The 23405-nt window shown below is 39.9% G+C and overlaps 1 protein-coding gene across 2 annotated transcripts; it reads left to right on the top strand.

The window, feature by feature from the left end:
* Positions 1-5418: 5418 nt before the first annotated feature.
* LOC114436117 (carbohydrate sulfotransferase 11-like) lies at positions 5419-22829 on the top strand. 2 transcript variants are annotated; one of them, XM_028406217.1, is made up of 4 exons: positions 5911-5960; positions 15573-15652; positions 15764-15938; positions 21612-22829. In XM_028406217.1, the coding sequence occupies exons 3-4, from the start codon at positions 15909-15911 to the stop codon at positions 22455-22457; spliced, it is 876 nt and encodes a 291-aa protein (XP_028262018.1). In that variant the 5' UTR covers positions 5911-5960; positions 15573-15652; positions 15764-15908; the 3' UTR covers positions 22458-22829. The 2 variants fall into 2 exon arrangements, with proteins under 2 accessions (XP_028262016.1, XP_028262018.1); XM_028406215.1 differs by lacking the exon at positions 15764-15938 and having other exon boundaries at positions 5419-5960.
* The last annotated feature ends 576 nt before the right edge of the window (positions 22830-23405 follow it).

Here is a 23405-nt window from a genome sequence, read left to right on the forward strand (position 1 = left end):
TGTCATATAAAGGGTAGGTAACAGAATAAGTATAACTGGAAAAAATGTCACCATGACATAAAGTTTTTTAAATACACATAACAATTTCATAATAATAGTTGCTTATGTCACCATGCATGTTTTATTATTATTTGTTACTGTCCTGTGGACAGATGAGACCAAAGTGGAGTTGTTTGGTCTTAACGCTCACCACCATGTGTGCTGAAAACCAAACACAGCATTTCAGCAGAAACACCTCATACACACTGTCAAGCACATTGGTGGAGGTCTGATGATTTGGGCTTGTTTTACAGTCACAGGACCTGGACACCTTGCAGTCACTGAGTGGACCATTAACTCCTCTGTGTGTATACCAGTGTTTTTCCAGCTTAACATAGATGGCTTTCTTGACTACTCTTCCAAACTATCTGTCCTCTCTGTCCAAGATGTGAACATTGTCCTCAAAGGAGTGTCCTTTCTCTTTGAGGTGGAGGTGGACAGCTGAGTCTTGTCCTGTGGAGGTGGCTCTCCTGTGCTGAGCCATTCTTCTGTGGAGTGGTTGTTTAGTTTCTCCAACGAACAGATCAGAGCATTCCTCACTGCACTGGACTGCATATATCACATTGCTGTGTTTCTCTCTGGGAGTTTTGTCCTTCAGGTGAACCAGTCTCAGTGTCTCAGTGTTGTCATTGGTATAAAATGGACTGAATGGATTATTTATTCTTGTATTTACTCAAGTGATAAATAGGTGGTTTAAGTATAACTGTATGGATATTAAAAAAACACACACATATAAAGTGTTCCCTTTATTTTTTGAGCAGCGTATCTCTCGGCTAGCCTGTGAATGCCTTGGTCTTGGAGGCTAGAAAGAGGGACATCCGGGTTTTCCTGCTTAGGCTGCTAAGTGGAGGAAAATGGATGTTTGAATGATTGAATGATATCATTAAATAAATAATAAAGCTGCATTAAGAAATGTGATAATTAAATAAAGTGTCCCCTGTGACACTGTGCTGAACCTCGTTGCTGCAGCACAGTGTAAATAACATGGAGAAGAGAAGGATATTTTGAGTGCTCCTCATTCACAGGTACTGTGGTTGAAAATCATGCCACTGAGGTGGGCAGCCTATTCACATCAGAGAGCCTCACAGAAATAATAGCATCATTTCCTCTTGGCGTTCATAGCTCTGTGAGACTATTCAGCCTCCACAAGTGGCGGCGTTGATCAATGGCGTCCGGGCTGGTGTGAAGCCTTTGTTTGGGTACACGACTCACATCTGAAAACCCTGTCACCTGCACAGGCTGCCATGACAACTCAGGCTTTGATGAGTTTTATTCGGCCCATACCCATTTGATTGTGATCTATTAGTGGCTTGAGCTAAATGATTACCTGGTGTTTGTTATGTCAGACACACACAAACAGGCACAGGTACACAAACACTAAATCTGTGATGATGTTAGTGGTTTTAAGGAAAGGCACAGAGAAATGATATTCAACACAACTCCACACAATCACTGTGTCAAAGTGTCTGTCGGCTCTCTGATGTGTGTGTCTCTGTAGTCACGTCTGTCTGTGGTTTTCTAACTCTGTAGTTGTTTGGGTCAGACATTTTCTTTGTTTGTTGGTGTCAGACATCTTCTGGTGCTGAAACACTAATAATTTTATGAAGTGCATTTGATCCTGACAGTGATTTGTCTTACAGTCTTCAGTCTCTTCACTGTGTGACACACTTCATTGTTTTACTTTCTTTACTGAGAATATTCTTTTTACTCACCACCCACTAATAAGGAAGTGACATTTGAATCGGCTAACTAGACAAGAACAAACCACAACACAGTTGATGTAAATATTTTCTCTTCCCCTTGTCTTAATGCTGATATTTTGTTATTATCACCAGACAAAGAGCTTCCTTTGATTCCCTGTTTGGTAAAGCTGAAGGAAATATAAACATTTGCTGGGTGTGATTACTGACAGTCCAGTCTCACTATGACTTGCTGATTTCGACACTCCTTATCATCACACGAGCCTCTGGTGAAACCCACACTTATGTAATCAAATCCTACATATATTACAGCCATACACAATCCCTTTGTCCTGTCCTTTCTGCCAATCATCAACTGACATGTCATCAGACATGACTGCATTTCAAATATGTAATGTCATGCATTTCAACATGGTTAATGACTAATTGGATTTTACCTGCATTTACTAGAAACTGAGTCATGTGTTCAGTTTAAACCGTTTTTATTTTGTTTCCTGTAAATACAGAAGAGAAGTTATGACTTTATCTTAGAATTCTAAGATTTAAATCCAAATGTAGTTATTTATTTATTTAAAGAATTATTTAAGAAGTCTGAGATGAAAAATCTGGTTTTAATCTTAATCTGCTATCAGACCACCCTCATCTCCACATTCGTATTTAAAGTAGAAATAAAGCATCATTAAAGAGGTAAGAGAAGCTACTGCTCATTAACCCCGCACTACTTCACAGTGAATACATTGTGCCAAAGGGCCACCACTTTGCTGAGTGAGGGGGCGGGGTCTTATTTTCCTCAGCAGAATTCAGTATTAACTTTTAATCTGCTGTTTGAAGAAGCCACAAGCAAAAAAACTACTGAAAAATAAAAAAAAGTTCAAAGTTGAGTTTGAAGATTAAAATGGAATTTCATTTTCCATCTACATATAGTTAACATATTGTCACATTACAGGTAATAATCAGTATTTAACACTAATGTATGAAGAAAGTTCAAGGCCTCTGTAAAAGACAACTCTGGTAATTTTAACTCAAATAAGAATTTTAAGAATGGTATTTATTTAAGAATTGTGTAATTTTGGTCAGAATTAACAGAAGAGGGCAGTCCTGGGAGATTAAATCATATATATATATATTATGTCTATAATATAATATAATATAATATAATATAATATAATATAATATAATATAATATAATATAATATAATATAATATAATATAATATAATATTTTCTGTTTTGTGATCGCTTTGATTTATGTACAGTCTGCTGCTGCTGACAGTCAGTGGCCTTTAGAGGGCACCCTTGTCCCTCAGACGTCTGGACCCTGTTGTGGCCTCTACAAACACTGAGCACACGCTGTCTGTTACATCATAACGTCCTCTTCAATAGAATATGACTATAATATGAAGACACCACTGAATACACACAATCTCTGTTTTAAAGCATTAACACTCTAACTCTGCTGTAACACAAATTGAATGTGGTTCATTCTGATAAGTTGCATGAGTTAGAAGCGGACTAAAAGAGGACTGTAATGTGTTTTAACATCTGTCTTATCTATACAACTCTAAGTTGCTGCAGTTGAATCTTTTTGTACAAGATGTTCCACTTTCCTCCTCGTCTGCATGAAATGTGTTTGCAATGATTTTTCAGGGCAGGTTTTGCAGCCTGGGAGGAGACTGTGCAGTGTATCAAGTGTCTCTGCAGCTGAGATTTGAGCCTTTGACTTGCGTCCAACACACAGAGATGAAACACACCTCCTCTGTCTGCATTATGTCACTGTTTCCTCCTTTCTGACAGTGCCAGAAGAAGACATTTGTACCACATGATTAGTGTCTGCACATCTGTGCTTGCTGGGGGTTTGTTTGCAGTGATTGTGTGGGTTTTCTGCACATGTTTTGTGGCTGTTCTATGTTTCTTTGCTGTTGTTTTTCAGTCATTTATCATTTTTGGTGACAATATTACATTTTTTTCCTGTCTTTTATGATTGTTTTTGGTCATTTGCCTCACTGTGTAGTTGTTTGGGACTCCTTTGCGTCATTGAGCACCTTATTTGTGTGTTTCCTAATGTGTCTAAATGTGAAACACTCTTAAAAATTTTCCATGCCAGCCCTACTTCTGTAACCTTTGACCATGTATTGACTCTGCTTGACACCTCTCTGTCTGATTGGTCAGTCGCTGTGGGAATGTGTGCTGACTCCTAGCCAGCATCACCCCACTAACCATTACCCAGCATTCCATTCTCTCACTGTAAATACTGACAGGCTTCACACCGCCTTGCCATCAGAAAGGGGGGGTTTGATCAGTCGCGTGTCTCCTAACCAATCCTGACTTCTCCCTGGGATCTGGCCCATGGTGCCTGGGACGATGGACATGAGGAATGTGAGAGGGGTCAGAGGTCAAAAGTAGCTCTGCAGGAAGCCTCCTCTGCTCTAATTAGCTAGACTTGGAGTCATGTCCTGGAGTGGATGGATTTCCAAGATGCTGTTTGCCTCAGCAGGTTCAGAACGGGAGCAGCCATATCAAACGTCACATTCATCAGCTCGCTGCAGTCATGTGGGGGCTAAACTCCCCATGAGGCCTTCATATTTTTGTCCTTCTCATCCTCACATTATAAAAGAGTAAAAATGTTCCATCAGATTCCTATGAAGTGATCTGCTTTCTTTAAACTGGCTCACACTGAAAGAGCAGAATTTCCCATATAATCCTGAGCGCAGGCTATAACACAGTGTCGCGCAGACTGCCTGGCAAATGCAGCACTAAAAGTGCGTCATCACTAAAATGCAGTGAGATTGATGGCTTTTGTAGGAGAATCAGCAGGAATTTCAGCAGGGAAGGATTCATCTCAGTATTACTAGTGGCACTTTGTGTCTGCATTTATGAAGTGGTGTTTCATTCTGTTTGTAAATTAGGGTATATCATTTCAATATCCCAAGTTTCTGTAAGTGTAGCTCTAAGATGTTCCTCAGTAATAGGTTTAAAGTGACCCTGATCTTTGTTGTGATCATCAAAGAGCTCTGTTAATGTGTACTGAAGAATCCAGCCAAGAATTCAACTGGGGAAAAGATAAATAAGAAAAACCTGTAAACAGACAAATTCATCAGTTTGTCATATATTAGTGTGTGAAGACACACAGAGGAAAAAAAACTGAACATCCGACGACTCTGTCTTCAAAATAAAATTATGGTATTACGAGTTCATATCTATCTTATGATGTTCCATGTTGGTGTATTCATGAATCCATACTTTTCAATGCATGATGTGTATTTGTAATTGATTACCTATATGTTTTTTTAATTTGTACTTTTACTTCCATTGAGGCCAAAAAGGTAGGTCAAAACATTAAAATTGATTGAATAGTAATATGTGATCTATACATCATTAACTGTGTATCGATGTGAGCCTAATAATTGTTTTTTATACTGTATACTACATACTTTAGATTATTAGGTGTTAGTAGTTGTTTTGGGTTGTGAATGTAATAAATGACAAGTCATTTTTATGAAATGAAATCCAAATATATTGTAAAAGGATATAATGAGAAAAAACAATGACTATACAATAAAATAAAAATCATCAACACACAACTATAAGGCGACTATAAGGAAGAAGGAGCACGAAAACAATGTGCAAAATGTAATGTGTATGAATTTTACTGTGAAAGGTCAGGCCGGAAGTGTCCCTACAGTCTAGGCGCAGGTTCTCGGGTCTCAGTAAAACTGCCGCGTTTTGGGGAGAAAGGGGTTAAGCAAACGTTTGGAAGGTCTGTTCGGGAATATAAATCCTCTTTACACAAACAGGCCGGCGGCCTTTGCTCGGTCTACACTGGCAGCAATGCAGCCCGCTCCGCTTCCAGCGCAGCAGCGCTCGGACACGCTGCGGTAACCGAGAGGGGGGGTCGCTTACCGGCGGTCCTCCGCTGCTATATAGGGGTTCGTGTCTTTCTGCCCCTTTTCCCTTCTGGTTGGGCCGCTGCGTCCTTCACAACGAGGATGTTCGGGAAGATAAGGAGCAGCAAAGGTCAGCGAGCCGGATCGATGCTCTTATCGGGGATTAAGTAGTCACAAAAAACGCCTGTTTTTCGCATGAACCGTGTATTCGGCTCGGCTCCTTGGTCTTATCCAGACACTCAGGATGAGGAAACCCAAAGTGATCCGGATGGTTTTTGCCTTGTGCCTGGGATGTTTCGTTATGGTCATCTTCTACTTCAATAACAGCCTGAAGCCAGGTGAGCTCAGCCCAACAAAATATGGTGTCTTATTTTTAAACCCACTTCCACACCTATAGATATTATTGCAGCGTTTGCCTTGAAACTCTTTTTACTCATTAGTCTAAGAATAAACTATTAACTAAACATTTAAATATTACAATAAAGCACTTACAAAACAAGTTATAACCAAACTACATTCATAAATTGCAAATATTTCACTTATTTCTCCCACTTATTCACTTGTTTATCACCAGATGTCTGCCAATAGTTTTGAGCTTTCAAATGTAAGTTTTCCCCATAAATCTGCTACAAAATCATTTCTCCAGGATCCATTATAAACCTTGCATTTCCTTCAACTATATACATTTGAATGGTCTGTTGTGTTCACTCAGTCTTAATAATTCATATCATCTCCTGTATACAGTTAGTGGCAGAGTCCAATAGACTCAGCAGTGCTTGAAATGAGGCGACTGAGCACAGTCGACACACTTAAAAAGACATCACGTCGTGTCTGTATTTCTTTATGAGCAGCAGTCGAGGAACACTTTTATTAGCAAACTGATTGTGTTTCCTGTGCTACGTGGAGGAAGGCTGGGAGCAGTTGCAGCTGTGGGTATGGTGGGGTTGGCCCTCACTCAGAGCTGCTTCCACATCCAACTCTGCTACATACAATGGCTTCATTCAGAGTGGTTCCTATCAGGGGCCAAAAAAGCATATATATATATATATATATATATATATATATATATATATATATATATGTTTATATAGTCCATACTGTGAAGAGAGCATGGTTAGTTCTGGATGTGTGATGTACATGTACAGGGTTAATAGGGATCTATGAAAGGGCTATCTCATGTGCGCAGCAGAAGGATTACATAGATTTTTGCTATTAGATGTATTCAAGGATGAAGAAAAAACATCAGCCAAGACATCAGCGTGTCGCCTTCCATGCATTCCAGGATTTATATGTGTGTGTGTGTGTGTTGATGATGCATTTACACACCTGTTCCCTTTACAATAGAGAAACACTTGAATTCGGATCACCAGTTAAAGCTAACTATATCATGTCTTTGCCGAAAGCAAAGGCGTGATGTGATTGGTGTTAGCATACTAGCCAATAAGAAAAGCAGACATTTGGCTAGCAGGAGAAACACAGCTGTGTTTAATGACTAATAACTGTGGCAGTCCCACAGGGATAATGACTTAATTGGACGTATTAAACGTAGACACTGTTAGCATCATTAGTCACACCTGTGCTCCCCCTGCAAGGCCCTTAAAACCTTGCAACAACCCTTAAATGCAGTCTAGTAACAGCGTGTGTGCAACTGGTGCATCAAATAGTAACAGTAACTCAATAGTTATCTCATAAGCTGATTTCCACCAAAAGGTGTTTTCAACTGCAGGAACTTGGGACAGGCAAGATTATTTATAAGATCCTCCCATTGATCAGGGTTGCTCAGTGTTTGTGTTACCCCTGTAGTGCAGTATGGATCAGACCCATGGATAGGTAGTAAATCAATGTCACTTCACTGACTGTGTTGTAGTAACCCAAAAAACCTTCACATCTGTTTTCACTTTTCTAACTCATCTTCTTTTTTCTGTAAGCCTTTTTTTAAAGCTAAGTTTAACTCAATGATAGCCGCAAAGTTGAGTGTAACTAATCATAGTGGACCCCTACCCTGTAGCTTTTTATTGCCATGTACTCAGTAGGTACTTTTTGTTCCTAAAAATTCCTAAGAGACCCTAACCCTGTCAGTTTTAAGTCGGTCCTAAATTGGTTGCAGATATTCAGTTATATCTGCAAGTGGAGCTGCTTCCTTCACCTTCCCTCTCCTGCTCAATCTGGGGTAAAGGTCATATTGTTTCTTCAAAGACTATATAAAGCTGCAAGTGAGCAGCCACATAACAAAGGAATGTACTGCCAAGTCATAGTTACAGAGTATAAAATTTGCACTGAATTGTATGGTTTTTGCAAAGTGCTGATCTAAATTTAGGATATATTTAACTGTGCATGGAAACAGTCATTTTTCAGCCTCATGTGTAGGTTGTAGCTATCCTATCTCTGCTCTGGTAGACTTTGTGAGGCATTTCTTGCATGTTTTACGTCTTTTACTACAAGGACAGCTGTGCTTTCTCCATAAGGTTTACACAAACACAAGGACCGAGGAGGAGGAGGAAGGCCATATAGTGCAGGATGGCCTGGAATGTGTTGTATAAGGTTTTATAGCATTGTCAGGACCTTTCGTAGTCCAGGAAGTGAAACCTTGATTTACACATTGCAGATACACGTGTCAGTTGATAGCTATAATGTAGCTCGGTCTTGCTTTTTAATGTGATGGTTTGGGCCCTGGGAGCAGCTGTCATTATCCATGTACTAGAGAGGTACCCTCAACTCATACCGTCCTTGTCTGGGCTTGAGTTGATGCCATGAAAGTCAGAAAAATTAGCTGTTCAGTAAGACCTGCAGTACATTAAACAAAGGACAGCACATGGCATCAGTGCGGATGTGTCTTTATCCAATTAAAGGCAGAACAAATGGTCCACAAAGGAACAGTGTGTGACCTGATCATGCATGGTTGCCAGTTGCAATGCGTTCTGCCTCTGGGCTGCTGTCAGATTCTGGGCCATCCAGGCCTATGTGGTGACAGGTCAGGGTGGACCTGCTGTTCCATCCTGTTCTCCTCTAGGCAGCTGCACAGTCAAGACCTGACAGGAGCTGGTTATACAGCAACCACACTGTGGTTTTTTAAAATTTCATTAAGGCCATCTGTTTTCATAGCTGACATCCTCGAGTGATTTGATTTGTTAGTTTGTCTTTTTCACTTTATTACTGAGACTGCACAATAAGTAAGTCTGAAAACTAGACACCATTTTGGTCCAAAGTGACATATCTTATTAAATATTTAATTATAATGACGTTTAGTTCATACGTTCATGGCTACAGTGATCCACACAAATCAGGTATTCCTGGTCCCAGGAGGATGCACCTTGGAGACTTTGGTGATACTATTCATATTGACCAGTTTGTTATGTGTTTTGTTTATTGTGAGGGGGTACCAGCTCCAAGGTTGACTGAACAAAGTTCAAACAAAGGAGAAATAAAACAAAAACTGGAAAAAAAGAGGAAACGACACATGATGGAACAATGAAAACACAAGGGCCGAGACACAGCAGTGAACACAAACAAAGTGAAACAGACAAGGACTGGAATACAAAAGGAGCATTAGACACAGGTGAGAACAATTAGGGTGGGACAAGTAATCAAAAATGGACACAACACAAGAGGAGGCAGGAAAACATGACTTTCAAAATAAAACAGGAAATAGAACCAAAGAAATAAAACATACCTTAACACAACATAAAATTGAACAGATCAATAAAATTATTCCACCAATCATGACATTAATTTTCTTTGTGGCTACAAAAATATGTCACCCGTGCGTGCTCTGTTGAGAAGTGTTGCTTAGCAACAGAGGTGGTGCATGGTGTATTTACAGCAACTCTGTGACAGGTGGGGAAGTAGACCAGCCATCATGTTTCCCTTTGTGTGATGATATACAACAACTTTTACACACAATGGTTCCTACTCCTACTACTCTGCTTAATCACACATTGAAACCTTTGCTTTAGTATTGGGGCAATACAGTTTAAATATTGTTCCTTTAGCTATTCAACTCTTGCCATTTTCAGTTCAATATTTCACCTTGGGATTTATTAATGATGACTTAAGCTAAAACAACTGACAGATTTTGAAGTGCAGTGTGGCAGGCAGTCATCTCTCCAGTTAATGATTTAAACACTGGAGACGATCCAGAAGAACAGATGAGACATCTTGGAATATCATTCCAGCAGCTGCGTACGTCAATGCCCAGTGTTTGATTTTCTTTTGGTCTTTATCATCACTCACTCAGTGTGCAGAGAGATACTCGCTCTTCCTGCTCAGCTGCAGGTGTCCTAAAAACTGTCCCCGTCAGCCAAGTCATACGTCAGACCTGTGTACCCTCATGCCTCCAGCGGGGGATCAGGTACACCCTCACATCTGCATGCATTCTTCTAAGACTCAACAGACACTACACCACCCACATGCCGCCGCCACCCTTTAAACACACATTTGTGGCGTAAAAAGGATCAGGCTTTCCCTTGTACTGCGTGTCTCTCAGTAAGGCTACTCTTTGGCAGGAGAGGTCGAGGAGGGGAGGGGAAAAGGGGGCCCTAGTTTTCCCAGTGGGACCTAAACACAGAGCTCCGTTTATGGCCTGGACAGGGGGAACACACATCAGCCTTTCTATGTTTTTGCATTTCCTACGCCTTTTAGTTCTGTGCTGGAATGCTGCAGCGTTTCGGGTCTAGACAGGGTTAAACTAACAGGACTGCTGCTTCCTTTCAATAGTTCTTAGGTGGTGAATCTCATGAGTCACTATGGAAGTTTAGAAGTTGTGACAGTGTTTGGCTCGTGAGTGTTGGGAGGATATTTGTGTCTTTGTAGTATCACAATCTCTGCATCTCATCATTTGATATTCGTGATATTTTTATCGAGCGCTCAAAACGTGGATCGTAAATTTCCTTGCCCGATGAGTGATGCCACATTAGCAGTGGGGCGATGACACACAATGCGCTCTTTCAGTGTGCCATCTCAGCTTGTTGCTGAAACCCTTACAGTCTGCCAGGTATTTGTCAGTTCCTAAATTATCTCAGACATTACCTCTGCTGACTTGGCCTTCATATAAAAAGGGGAAAAAAGAAAAAAAAGATGGCCTTGGGAGTGGTCATGCTGTAAACGTGTACCTGAGTCATTGGTACTTTCCAGAAGGAAGTGGTAAAGAGTAAATCGGACTAGTGTATCAGAATGATCCACTCACTTTGGTACCTCAGGGTAGAGGACAAATCTCCTTTTGGAGGTAGCATCCAGGGGCATCCCTTACCCACAGTGCATTAGTAGGCAACATTAAATGAATCCACTAATCATCAATCAATTATATTTTAAAAAGTGATTCTATGTATTTATATTTTTAAAATGTCAAAATATGCCTGTGTATGTATGCCTATGTAAGATTCAATGCTTCTCTGCCCTGGTTGTTGGCATCGACACTTGAGTAGATAATGGGAGGAGTGAACGCCTTTGATCAATGAGGAGTTTTTACTGTGAAAAAGCTCAGTCAAGTCAGAATTGTAGATGCCCGACTATACCAGGTTTTAGAGAGAGAGACAGACACATTTACGCAGATTCCACACCTTATTACAGATAAGATGTAATAAACTAGGCAACATTTGTATGTAGATAATTCCCGCACTAGAGATAATGATTTATGATCATTGTTATGTCCCATTTTGCTAGGGAAAAGGAAGTAACATAAACCAGATGGTACAGATTAGGCAAGGTGCTCTAGGTATTTATGTGTGTAGGACAGTAAAAATAATAATTGTATAGCTTGTAGCTATAACAGTGTGAACACACAGTAATGGGTACAAACTAGTCAGACATGTGCTGTCACAGCTCTGTGTGTGTCACTCAGGGTTCTTGCAGGGTCTTAAAAAGTCTAAAAATTTAAAACTTTAAATTTAAGGCCTTAAAATGTCTTAAAACTACCAGATTTTCACCTTAAATTTTCATCTTAAATTTAATCTGGTCAAGTCTTAATTTTTATATTTTTTCATTTTTTTTCAAATAAGGGGTTCCTTGCAACCAGCAAGCTTGTTGTAAACCTTGCAAGAGGACCATCCAGTTAGGGACCTTGGGTGTGAAAGCAGTCTCACTCCAAGGCAGACAAACACCAGCTTGCTGTAAAAAGCCTTCAGCGGGCTGAAGCTATCACCCAGTTTTGTATATCACCCCCGCTGCCCTCACCTTTGTGAGCGCCCTGTCCCTCCGCACTCCAGCACAGTGTCACCACCACTTCGACCTTCAAGCTACATTTGGTTCCACTGAGACATCAAAATCAGAGATGCTTTGGATTCTCCAGTCAATTACAAAACATCTGTCATTTAACAGTTGTACTGATATTTGCAGCATCTTGTTTCAGGTAACGCGTTGTGTTGGTCTAAAATTTCATTCACAAAGGTCTTAAATTTAACTTACTAAAACCTGCCAGAACCCTGGTGTCACTGGGTTTATAGCAGCTCAGCAGCCATGACGGGCCTGATCACACCCCTGTGTAGAGTCAGACACACACAGGAATGTAGTCACCTGAGTCTTCCTGTAGTCTGCACCCTGTAGTGAAAGTGCTGCTGTGTTATCACTGCTGCTAATTATCGCCAGACTGAGTCCTTGTATTGCAGTTGCACCCAGGTGACACATTTTTTCGTTGTTGCTGTTTATACAACTTTGGAGCTTGATGAGACCATAAAATTATACAGGAGGCACATAATGAAGTTAATGAGACTTGAATGATGACACAGCACAATGACTCATATGTTTTGGCGGCTGTTTGGAGATGTTTACTCCAGTGGAAAGTGTGAGGAAACAGGTGTTATTCACTGTTTATTCCCTTGTAAACAAATAAGGGACACACACACACAGTGTATTTCACTTTGACAATATTTTATTGCAGGACCAAATGCATAGGATAAGCTTGCTTCTTTAAGTGCTACAGGCTGACCTATGAATGTGACGTGTGACTGAGCTCAGGCTGCACTGCCAGTTTTCAATTATGACGCAGCAGCACAGTCAAAGTGTTTTCACTGCATTATTGATTTATCATTTTGTGAAGAAATTGTGTATATTTTTGGTGTAAAAATACTATAAAAATCATCTGATCATAGTGGATCTTGGTGTTAGGCAAATACAACCTCAGAAAAATTACATCTAACTTTTTTCACAGTGCCATTATTTATCACACTGAAGCCAAAAAGAAAAAAAAGTGTTCATTCCTCTCTTACTGCTTCCATAGAATCTAATTAGTTGAGCTGCTGCAGGTGCTGCTGTTTATCAGTCCTGTGTAGTGGACGTCCCAGCTAATTCGCCCCAAGATCAGACAGCTATTTTTCTAGCCTGTGCTCATCTCTTGCTCTGTCCACACCTAGTTCTGGTACATGTTGTACATTAGAATATTTCTTGAGTAATGGAACCTCACTTTCTAACATTTTTCCTTTGAACAAAATCAAATCAGATAAGATGGTTGACTGATTGACACCCTTACACCTCTGTTTGTTTACAGGCTTCAGTTGCCTTGCTCCAACCTTTTGAATCTGTGTGTATCTTCACCTAATATTGAAACAGTAATATACAGTTCCTCAAATGTTACATGTTGCCATTGCAGAGTGTTAACTTTGTGGTGAAGCTGTGTACTGTGAGCTTGTGAAGCCGTGTAATTGATGCCGAGGTGAAAGCTCACCCCTGCAAACAATAGCTCAAGCTCAGATACCAAGCAGTGCTTCTCAATATACTGACCTTATCACTGCCCACAGAGTCTAAGAAAAGCTCTGTCTTATAAATAGAATCATATTTCCAAAATCTTTTTTTTCTACCATTAAAAGAGAACAAAACACAACTGTGGCAATAATAAACCTATAAAGTTTGATTTGTTGTTCCATTGTAGTGTTTTTCTACTGTTTACTTTCTATTTTTGCAGTATTACATGTCTTTGAATATAAAAAAACACAAAAAAATTAATTAAAAGTTAATACAGATACAGTAAACAATAGCTGCTTCATTAGAGAGAAGAATATTGTAAGTATTGTCCTTTCATTCATTACAACATAGAGTAGGATCAAAAAGCAAGTTTAAACAGTTTATTTCCCTAACAGGAAAGATAACTAAAAGCATCCATTAAGGAGAAAAAACTGTCTTGAACAGATACTCTGTGCAGTGTAGGCTGGAGGACACCAGGGCTGAGTGGTTCTTGAGGGAGAAAAAAGGCAAGTTAGAAACAGACCAACAGAGGGCGACAGAGCATCTCACCACACTTATATTCTTCATTTTCAAATAAATGAGAAGAAAAAACACATCACAGTGTATGTTTTTGTATTGTATTTGTTAGTAAGCATCTTCAATCATTCTTAATTGATCTGTATTTACAGGACTAATTAGGTAAAGAAAATGGATAGATGGTATCCACAGGTAAATGGGGCCGATCAGTTCACGTCGATTCTGTGTTTGCAACAAGAGCTACATTTTGCATCAGAAGTACATGCTACTTGCTAGTCTTGCCCCACAACAAACACATAGATGAACAGCATGAAACGAGCCACAGTCAGCCGTATGAGGGTGTTTTACATTTGCTATGCTGACAAGTTCAATCATTGAACTGCTGCTTGCAATATCTGCAAAGGAAAATGGTAGACAATTGGTGTAGAATCAAATGCAAAGCACAGATATCGGCATAAAGACTGAAAAAGTTGGATCAGTCATCAATGAAATCAGAACCAAAGTCCATATGAAACTCTGGAGTTATATTAAAACCTGCGTGTCATTTTTGTTGTATTGTTGCTTTAAAATGATACTGTATCCTGTAGGGCTGTAATCTCCCAGTCGACTGGTCGATTTATTGGTTGACACGTTCTGGCTCGACCAAAATTCTGATTGGTCGACTTTTTGTAGCATTAATTTTATCAGGAGGAATGTACCAAGTGCTAATGGGGGTATTTTCGGCGCACCCGTTTCAGTAACAGTCGATCTTTGAACCCCCCCCTTATTTTCACTACTTTGGTTTAGCCCGACCCACTACAGACAGATAGATTGAAGTAGTGGTTTTCTAAATATTTCTTTAGTTTTGACCGTGTCATTTAAGTCAGTCCTCCTCTATCATGTCAGAAACATCTGCAGTGTGGCAGCGGTTCATGGAAATAGACAATGGAAAAGTTTGCATCCTGATTTTCCCCCTCGCGGATCAATTAAGTGTCTGTCACAGCTCAACTACAAACAGGCTGCCCCGTCCGTTTTAAGCATATGAACATTGGCGTATTTTAATGTTTTAGTCTATTAAGTTGTAGGCTCACCCGCTCGCAGCAGCGGCAGCATGCTTCAGACATACCCATACCAGGCTGGATGTTAAACCATCCTCCAAGCGTCATTCAGCGAAGCAGCGCTCCTGTGTTCAGTCTCGCTCTGTGCACAGGACATGTGCAGAGTGACATGATAGTGTCTGTAAATATTATAACATGACAAAAATTGTCTAAATATTCCTCCACAGGTTTTGTGCTGATATCACTAGATGAGGGTATATTTTTCAGAAATGTGATATTGCGCAGATGCACGTGAATCAAAACGCTGTCGGAGCCGACAGACTCGAGTGTGTGATTAATTTAAGCTCGAAATAATCAGGTCAAAACGATGTAATAATAAGATAAAAATAAATAATAAATAATAAAATAATAAAATTACTACTCTTTGTAGTCTTTATGTTACTTAATTTGTTGAACTTTATTGCTTCAACTTCCCCGCCATAGTCAGGAGCAGCACACCGTCACGGGTACGCGCACCGTCACAGGTACGAGCACACAGGTAACACAGGATTAGTCGATTTTTAGTCAGAATTTGAGGTTTTCAGTCGACCAAGACTTTCTTCAGTTGATTACAGCCCTAGTATCCTGTGATCGTCAGTGGAGTAGGTATTTTTTTCCAGTACCTACAGTTTACAGTACAGTTGTTGCTTTACTTTTAACACGTATCATATTGTTGTGTTTCCTCAGCCTCAGAGCCGGCGGGTGAAGGAAGCAGCGAGCAGAAGTCGAGGAGGAGCCCTCTGCAGACGCTGTACGATGGTGACCAGGTCAGTCTTCTGTTCCACATATAGTTCTTTGTAAGCATTTGTTCATCTTTTGCAAACTCAATCTAATAAGTTCACTATCGGCAAAGTAACAAGGAACAATTTGTGCTCCAGATTCCTTGTGTGTTCCTGGCACAGAGGACCTTTGTCAGTGCAGTGAAAGGCCAAAACAATAACTGGCAGAGAGAGGAAACCGCATTCATCAGCTTGGCCAAATGTTTAATGATAAGCAGGAGTCTGACTTCATGAGTTCACAGTGATGTTCCAGCAAGTGAAATGTATTCCTCCTGTAAGCAGCATGACATTATTGTTTTACAGGGCTGCCAAGTAAAAAAGAAAAAAAGAAGTGTCCAAGTAATTGCACATTTCATTTTTAATTATTGATGAATTTGTAGTGTTTAAATGTAAAATCATAAAATCAATGTAACGTCAATCAAAGGAAATTATTAAAAAACAGATATTTTAAACGAGATTCTTCATTAAAGCCTTCAAAAGGGTTATCAGCTTGTTATGTGACTTCATTACAGCAGAAATGTTAGAGCTCCTTTTGGCTCACAGTATTAAATGACATTCAGGCCAGTTTTTTTTTAATAAAAAAATATTCTGTTCTTATTGCATAATGAAACTATTTTATTTTCCACTACTTTATTTTGTTTTTTGTTGTATTTATTTATTGTTTGTATGTATTCATATGTTTTATTTATATATAAAGTTATATACAATTTATATATCTAATTGATCAGTTATTATGTAGATATATAAAGAAAATAAAATAGTTTTATCATGCAATAAGAACAGGAAAAAAATTAATGCAAAATTTGAAAATGAATTCATAAAAACATATGTGATAAACAGCTAAATAGTTAACTGTATGGTTAAATAGTATAAGTAAGAGATGTCTGAAATTATTGTTAAAATCTGAGAGTATTTGGAATTAGATGATTGATATTACAGATGTGATATAAATATGATAAAAGGTAACACACAGTCAGTGGAAGATTATGTTGATGAATAAATGAATAATCATTTGTATAATTGAGCTGTCACATGTAGGTGTTGCATCACTAAGCGTAGGATGTGCTCCCCTAGGTTTGATATAGAAGTATATGAGCAGCCATCAGCACCATTAGAAACATCTGTTGTCCCTCATTAAATGAGAATCTCTGAGAACAGCAAATGCACACATAACTCCTGAACACTCTGATATCTTGATTGCTGTAATTTTTCATGTCATGTGCAGCTGCTTCCATCCTGCTGTCGGCCATCTTTTTTTTTTTGCTGAATTACATTGGTGACATTTATGGGAGGATTCATGACTTTGTACAGTCACTGTCAGGCTGCAGACAATGTAAAAACTCTGGAGCTGCGTTTAATGACTGACTTGTTAAGTCATGTACAGATTCCATAAAGTATGAAACAGTACAATTACGATCAGTCACATGAGCACTTATTTTGTTAGGAATAAATAAATGATGATGATCGGGATAAATGAGATGATGATGGTTTTTTGGACCAGCTTCCAGCAGTAGAGGTAACCGACACAACAATGAGTTAAAAGTATGGAGCTTATAGTTACACAGAGATCCTAAAGCATGCAATCATAATAATATGACTCCACCCTGAATGTATCATTTCACTTGGCTTTAATAACAGGACTAGCATCACTGAAATATGTGACAACCGTTGAGCCTCTGCTGTGTTTAGTACTCAACACACAGAAGCCTCCATTTAAATAATAGCATGTCCACATTTTCATTTGGCTTTTGGACAATCAGAGGGGATTTTCACCCTCTATGAATCCATATACTCCCTTAATTCACCCATTAGCATGGCCCTGAGATGCAGAGCTGTCATTAGCTGCTCTCTAACAGCTGTTCCCACTTAATTCTCCCTGTGAGGAGAAGGAAGGTGTACATGCCAGAAAACAAAGCAGCTCCAGCAGACATCATTTACTTTTAATTGCTTGTGATATTTTCTTTCTTCCAGTCCACTTATATCATTTCCCAACAAGAGGAAACCGATAAGCTTGAAACAGGCAGATTTATGTCTTTATTTACATCTGTAAACACAGTATGTGGCCCATTTTGTGTTCTCTTGCTATGCTGATGTGGAGTGGAGGATTACGCTCTGCTGATTAGTCCTAATTGGTCATAGAACACTTTCATTCTGATAGGTGTCTGACCTCTATGCTGGTGACAGTCATGGCCAGAGTCATCACATTTTTAAGGATGTGTGTCCATGCTATCGAGAATGCAATATCTCATTAACATCATTCTTCCAGACTAGTTACAACCGGTCATTTGGATTCAACAGTCCTGTGAACAAAATCAATATCTCAAGAATATCTCCAGGGTATTCTTCATATTTGCTAAATTAAATTACAAACTTATTTTATTTGCTTATTTACACTTGTTACAGTGACAAGAGGAAACACATACATAGTCATTTGATGAGGCAGGCAGCAGAAATAAGGGTTTTTTGTTTGTTATAAAGTGTCACACACCTTTTGATAAGAGGTTTGCACAAGCACCAACCTCCAGATCTCAGAGATGAAGCCAATGTGGAAAAAACAGCAGGGCTGTTCAACTTTACAGAAATGCTCTAACAACCATCAAAATTAGAAAAAAATAAGCTCTGACTTTGCCTAAATATTAAACACAAACATATACAGGGGTCTAGTTAGGGAAAATGCTGTCATCAAAAGTTATGCTTTTGCAGGAGATGGAGGTCACTCATTGGTTTCTGAATCAAATTACAATATGTGAAGCTCAGAGTCACACCCTTAATCATGCATGGCTTTCAATATGCTGACAACATGATAATTGTCAGAACTTCCCACATCCATTCTTCAAACACCTTTACCACAGACAATATGTAATTAAAGATGAAACTTCTGACATCACCCGTAGGTTTCTGAGTAGTAGTCCAATACCATGTTTGCCGTAAGAAGCCTTTAGCTTTAATTTCTCAGCACTGGAGGTCACTGTTTGATGTGGTCATGGATGCTTCTAAGAAATCCAGCAGTCAGGGTTTTTCATCCTATAGAAAATAAAGATTTATTTAAAAACCAGGCTAGAAACTTCAGCGTGAGCATGGCCAAAAAAAATAAAACAACTACTGCTTTTTATTTTTTAGAGAACCTACCAAATCAAACGCAAAAAGATACAGTACAAGACACCTTTCGATTAGGACCCAAATGAAGACACAAAAAATGTATTACAACAAAAGGAGAGCTTTATGAAAGTAAAACCAGAGAAAAATCCCCCCCAAAAAAACAAAAAAGCAAACACCCAAACTATATAAATAAATACAAACAAAAGACCAAAAACATATCTGAACACCAACCACAATAGACTCATAACGAAGCAACACTAGATGCAGGAGTAAGTTAGTAGCAACACAGACAGACAGACAGAGAGGGAGCACAAGACTTAGACCCCGTTTACACATAGCCGGGTATTTTGAAAAACAAATATTTTCTTTCCTCTGTTTTCCAAAATAACATTGTGCACACGTCATCATTTTCAAAAAATGTTTTGTTTACAATAACCCGCATAAATACGCCCCCAGCGATCACGACTACGCTGAGCCTGTGAATGGCAGTGTAGGAAAAAGGAGAAAGCTGAGCAAGCCAATCAGAGGCCTCTTGCAGTCTGGCTCTTTGAGTCAGAAGTTGTTCTAAAATTGCTGAACCTGGAGACCTAACATGTCTCTGCTCCTCTACACAGTAAGAGGAGCTGTATTTGCAAATGCAAACTCATAAAAAATGCTTACACTAACAGAAATGCAAACGCTACCTGGATTGCTTCCATAACGACTACAGCTGCTCTGACAGCCGTACTACACAAAAAAGGTTGCACCAACTGACACGCAGACTACCGCAAACTCCGGTTTTCTCTGTTTTTGTCAGTTCAAATTAAAACGCAAATACGGCATTTTCCAAAATCTCCACTTTTGCTGGAGTTATTAGAAAGATTCGTTTACAGAGGCGAAAACTCTGTTTATGTGTAAATGAAAGGCACAAACAAAGGGAAAAAATGTTTCAAAATACATGTGTAAACGGGGTCTTAAATACAAGGAAGGGTAGCAAGACACAGGTGAAACAAATCAATCCAAAAGAAAGGAAAACACTAGGGCTGTGTTCAAAATCACTCACTCACTCCCTACTCCCTTCTCCCCATATGGGGAGTTCAATGTAGGGCACCATATAGTGAACTCATTGTGAAAGCATTTTCGGACATTTCGGACACTACCTCATTATCTGTTGCTGTTAATTACGTCGTTGCTGTCCAAATTAAACAAGCCGATCTCTGCCGGCTAAACAAACTATGTTGTTAGCACTAATAATTTGTGCTGTTATAGCTCAATAAACGTTTTATGGAAAAACATCAATAAAACAAACACAACCGGTCACGCTACATTCTTTAAACGATCATTATATTTACAACAGTACAACAGTCTATATTTGTATGACAGCATTTTCACATGTTCAAATGAACAAGGTCAATGTGAACTACTCAGACTCATACTCATAGACAACAGCTGGAGCATAGATGACAGCAGTGACAGAAAAGCAAAACACCAAGCTAAAAGTCACTCAGCTAGTGATTTGTGAAGCTGATTTACTAAAGCTACTGGCTATGCTTTCAGAGAGTATACATGCATACATTCAAGTTGAATGTATGCATTTATGCTTATTGAATCTTGCAGCTTTTTTGCACGTGCACATATTTACCCAACAAACTTAAAAAGATCTTCTCTCTGAATGACATGTCTTGTGGTGCAGCGTAGTGGCTATTAATATCACACTTTATGTCTGTATACACAGAGGGTTAGCGCTGGCTCTGCAGTCTTTGGCCACTCCGGTGTATCCTTGATGTTCCAGTGTCTGCAAGTAAACACATAGAGCCACACATCGGGTCAGGCACCGAGTCAAACTGTGAGTCTCAGGGCTCCAACCGCTACAGCGGTGAGCCAGGCTGAGCAAATGAAAGGAGTAAATAAGACATTTGTGCCACAGAAAGGCCAGGCTGAACTGGGTGACCTGTAGTTAGGCAGTGTGCGGATGGTGGAGGATGGACCATGGACCATAATTAGGACCACCAGAGGAGAAATAGCAGTGAATGTATTTACACACACCTGGCTGTATGAGTGTGTATGATGTGGTAGGTTAAAAGGGTAAAATTAGTTCAATAACATTAAGTGATGCCCTCTGTTGTCATCATCAGTAAAAGTGCAGAGCTGGAAAGAACCATCAGATCTCTGTAACCAAATGCTATGTTTCTCCTTCATCCTTGGTCAGATCAGCCTGAGATCAGCGTTGTGGTTAAGTGTTTAATACTTTAAAGTAGCATGAAACCCTGCTGCCCTTGCAGCTACTAGTCACTCAAGCCAAGCAGCCAATGGATGAGAAATGATTCTGGTCACAGAGATGTTGTCTTTGTTTGGAGAAAGATAGGAGAGGTGTATAACCCAAAGAACACAGTCCCCAGAGTCAAACACAGTGTTGGCAGTATAATGATGTAGGGATGCCTTTCTGGAGCTAGGAATCTTGTCAGAGTGGAAAGAATCGTGAAAAAAAACACAATTATCTTGAAAGAAAACCTAAAGCAGTCATCAGCAAAATTGGCTGTTCTCATTGTTTTCCAAAATGCCAAAGACCCGAGGCAACAGTAAAAAACTATGGACAAAGCTTCCCTTATGTCACCTGTAGGTTTTTGTGCTGTGCTGTTTTGAGTTCCTGTGATCATATTCTTGCATAGATAAATAAGAGGATCTTTCCATAAGACCGTGTGGGACAACATGTTGGCAGTGTCTGAGTTCATCCACACTCTTAGGAATCTGTCATGTTGTCCATTTTTATATACAGTCTATGGATGAGATTGTGTATTGTTTCTAATTGGAGAATAAATGCAAGACACAGTATACACAAGCTTCATGCTTCTTTCCTTTTGTGCCATAGGTTGAGTCAGCTGTACAAGCCATCCACCAGGGTCGACGGGAGCTGCTAGAAGAAGCCTGCCGCTCCTACACCCGCAAACGTAGGGTCCTCATCCCCGAGGACCTAAAGCACGTCATCGTGGACGACCAACACGGCTTGCTGTATTGCTATGTGCCCAAGGTGGCCTGTACCAACTGGAAGCGGGTGCTGATGGTTCTGACAGGAGTTGCCGGACCCCACAGAGACCCACTGGCCATCCCTGCTAATGAGGCCCACGTCCCAGGGAACCTCCGCACCCTTTCAGAGTACACCACCTCCCAGATTAACCAGCGCCTGCGCTCGTACCTGAAGTTCGTCTTCGTACGTGAACCCTTTGAGCGCCTTGTGTCTGCTTACCGCAACAAGTTCACACGGAGCTACAACACAGCTTTTCATAAACGATATGGCACAAAGATAGTGCGGCGGCACAGGCCTGACCCGCAGCCAGAAGCCCTGGAGAGAGGAAATGACGTCTCCTTCGAGGAATTTGTGTATTACCTTGTGGACCCGGCCACCCAGCGAGAAGAGCCCTTCAATGAGCACTGGGAGCGCGTCCACTCACTGTGCCACCCTTGCCTCATACACTACGACGTGGTGGGGAAATACGAGACGCTGGAGCAGGACTCCCGCTACGTGCTCCAGCTGGCCGGGGTGGAAGACCAGGTCAGCTTTCCCACCTCCTCCAAGAGCACCAGGACTACAGGGGACATGGCAGCACAGTTCTTCCACAACATCAGCCCTTTTTACCAGAAGAAACTATACAACCTCTATCGCATGGACTTCCTGCTCTTCAACTACTCTATACCAGCCTACCTCAAGTTCAGATGAGGCTGGGATATCACTCCACCACAGAATTGAAGTTCAGTTTTTAGTTTTAAAGATGTTACAAACTCCTGTTTTAAAGCATCGTCCTGATGAAAGTTCCAAAGAAAACGATCAGGATGTGTTGCAGATGACATCTATCACAAGGTCACTGCCTGAAGACGGCAGGTTTTATTTTACTCTGAATGTCTGAGACACCATTCAATGTCTTTTGTCGTCTACTGTTTTCAGAAGTGTATTTGCACGACAGATGGTATCTCTAGCAAAATTTAAAATCCTATTTAGATGCTGAATGTCTCCAAACGTACGTGCCTTTGATCAAGGGCCTTACTTTGTCACCGGACGACAACTTTTGTAACTGTGATTTTTTTTTACATTGTAGGCAGAGATGTTTGTGTAACTATATTGTTTTTATTTATTGTGTTATTTCAGACTCTGCAGTGTCAGAAAACCCAAAATAGATATATAGTTTCTCTGACAATTTTCAAATAAATTCATTTCTGCAAGAACTTACACGTCAGCATTTTATTGAATCATAGCTGCAAAGAGATTCTTCTATACATGTTTACAAACGTAAAAGCACAACAAATTCTGGTCAAGCTTGTCAAAATATGACCATATTAGAGTGTTCATTTCAGACAGACATAGCACCCTTCTAAAAGTGCATATCAAAACAATAGAAAAAGGCCCCGTAAACAGATGAATTTGTGCACAAGTAAATCACACATACTAACACTGAGACGGTTGCTGTGAATACAACAGGCTATACCTAGTGCTAACGTGAACACGAGACTCATCCAGGTTTAAAAGGCACAAATCTGCATCAAACCAAATACAAATCTAACATTCATTCAGACTGATTAATGTTACATATACACTCACTTATATAGGTTATTATTGCCTTAATACAATCATTTGCCATCTAACACAAGAGCTAACAATAGGTGTACAGAT

Source organism: Parambassis ranga, chromosome 5, assembly GCF_900634625.1.
Source record: "Parambassis ranga chromosome 5, fParRan2.1, whole genome shotgun sequence".
Lineage (NCBI taxonomy): Eukaryota > Metazoa > Chordata > Actinopteri > Ambassidae > Parambassis > Parambassis ranga.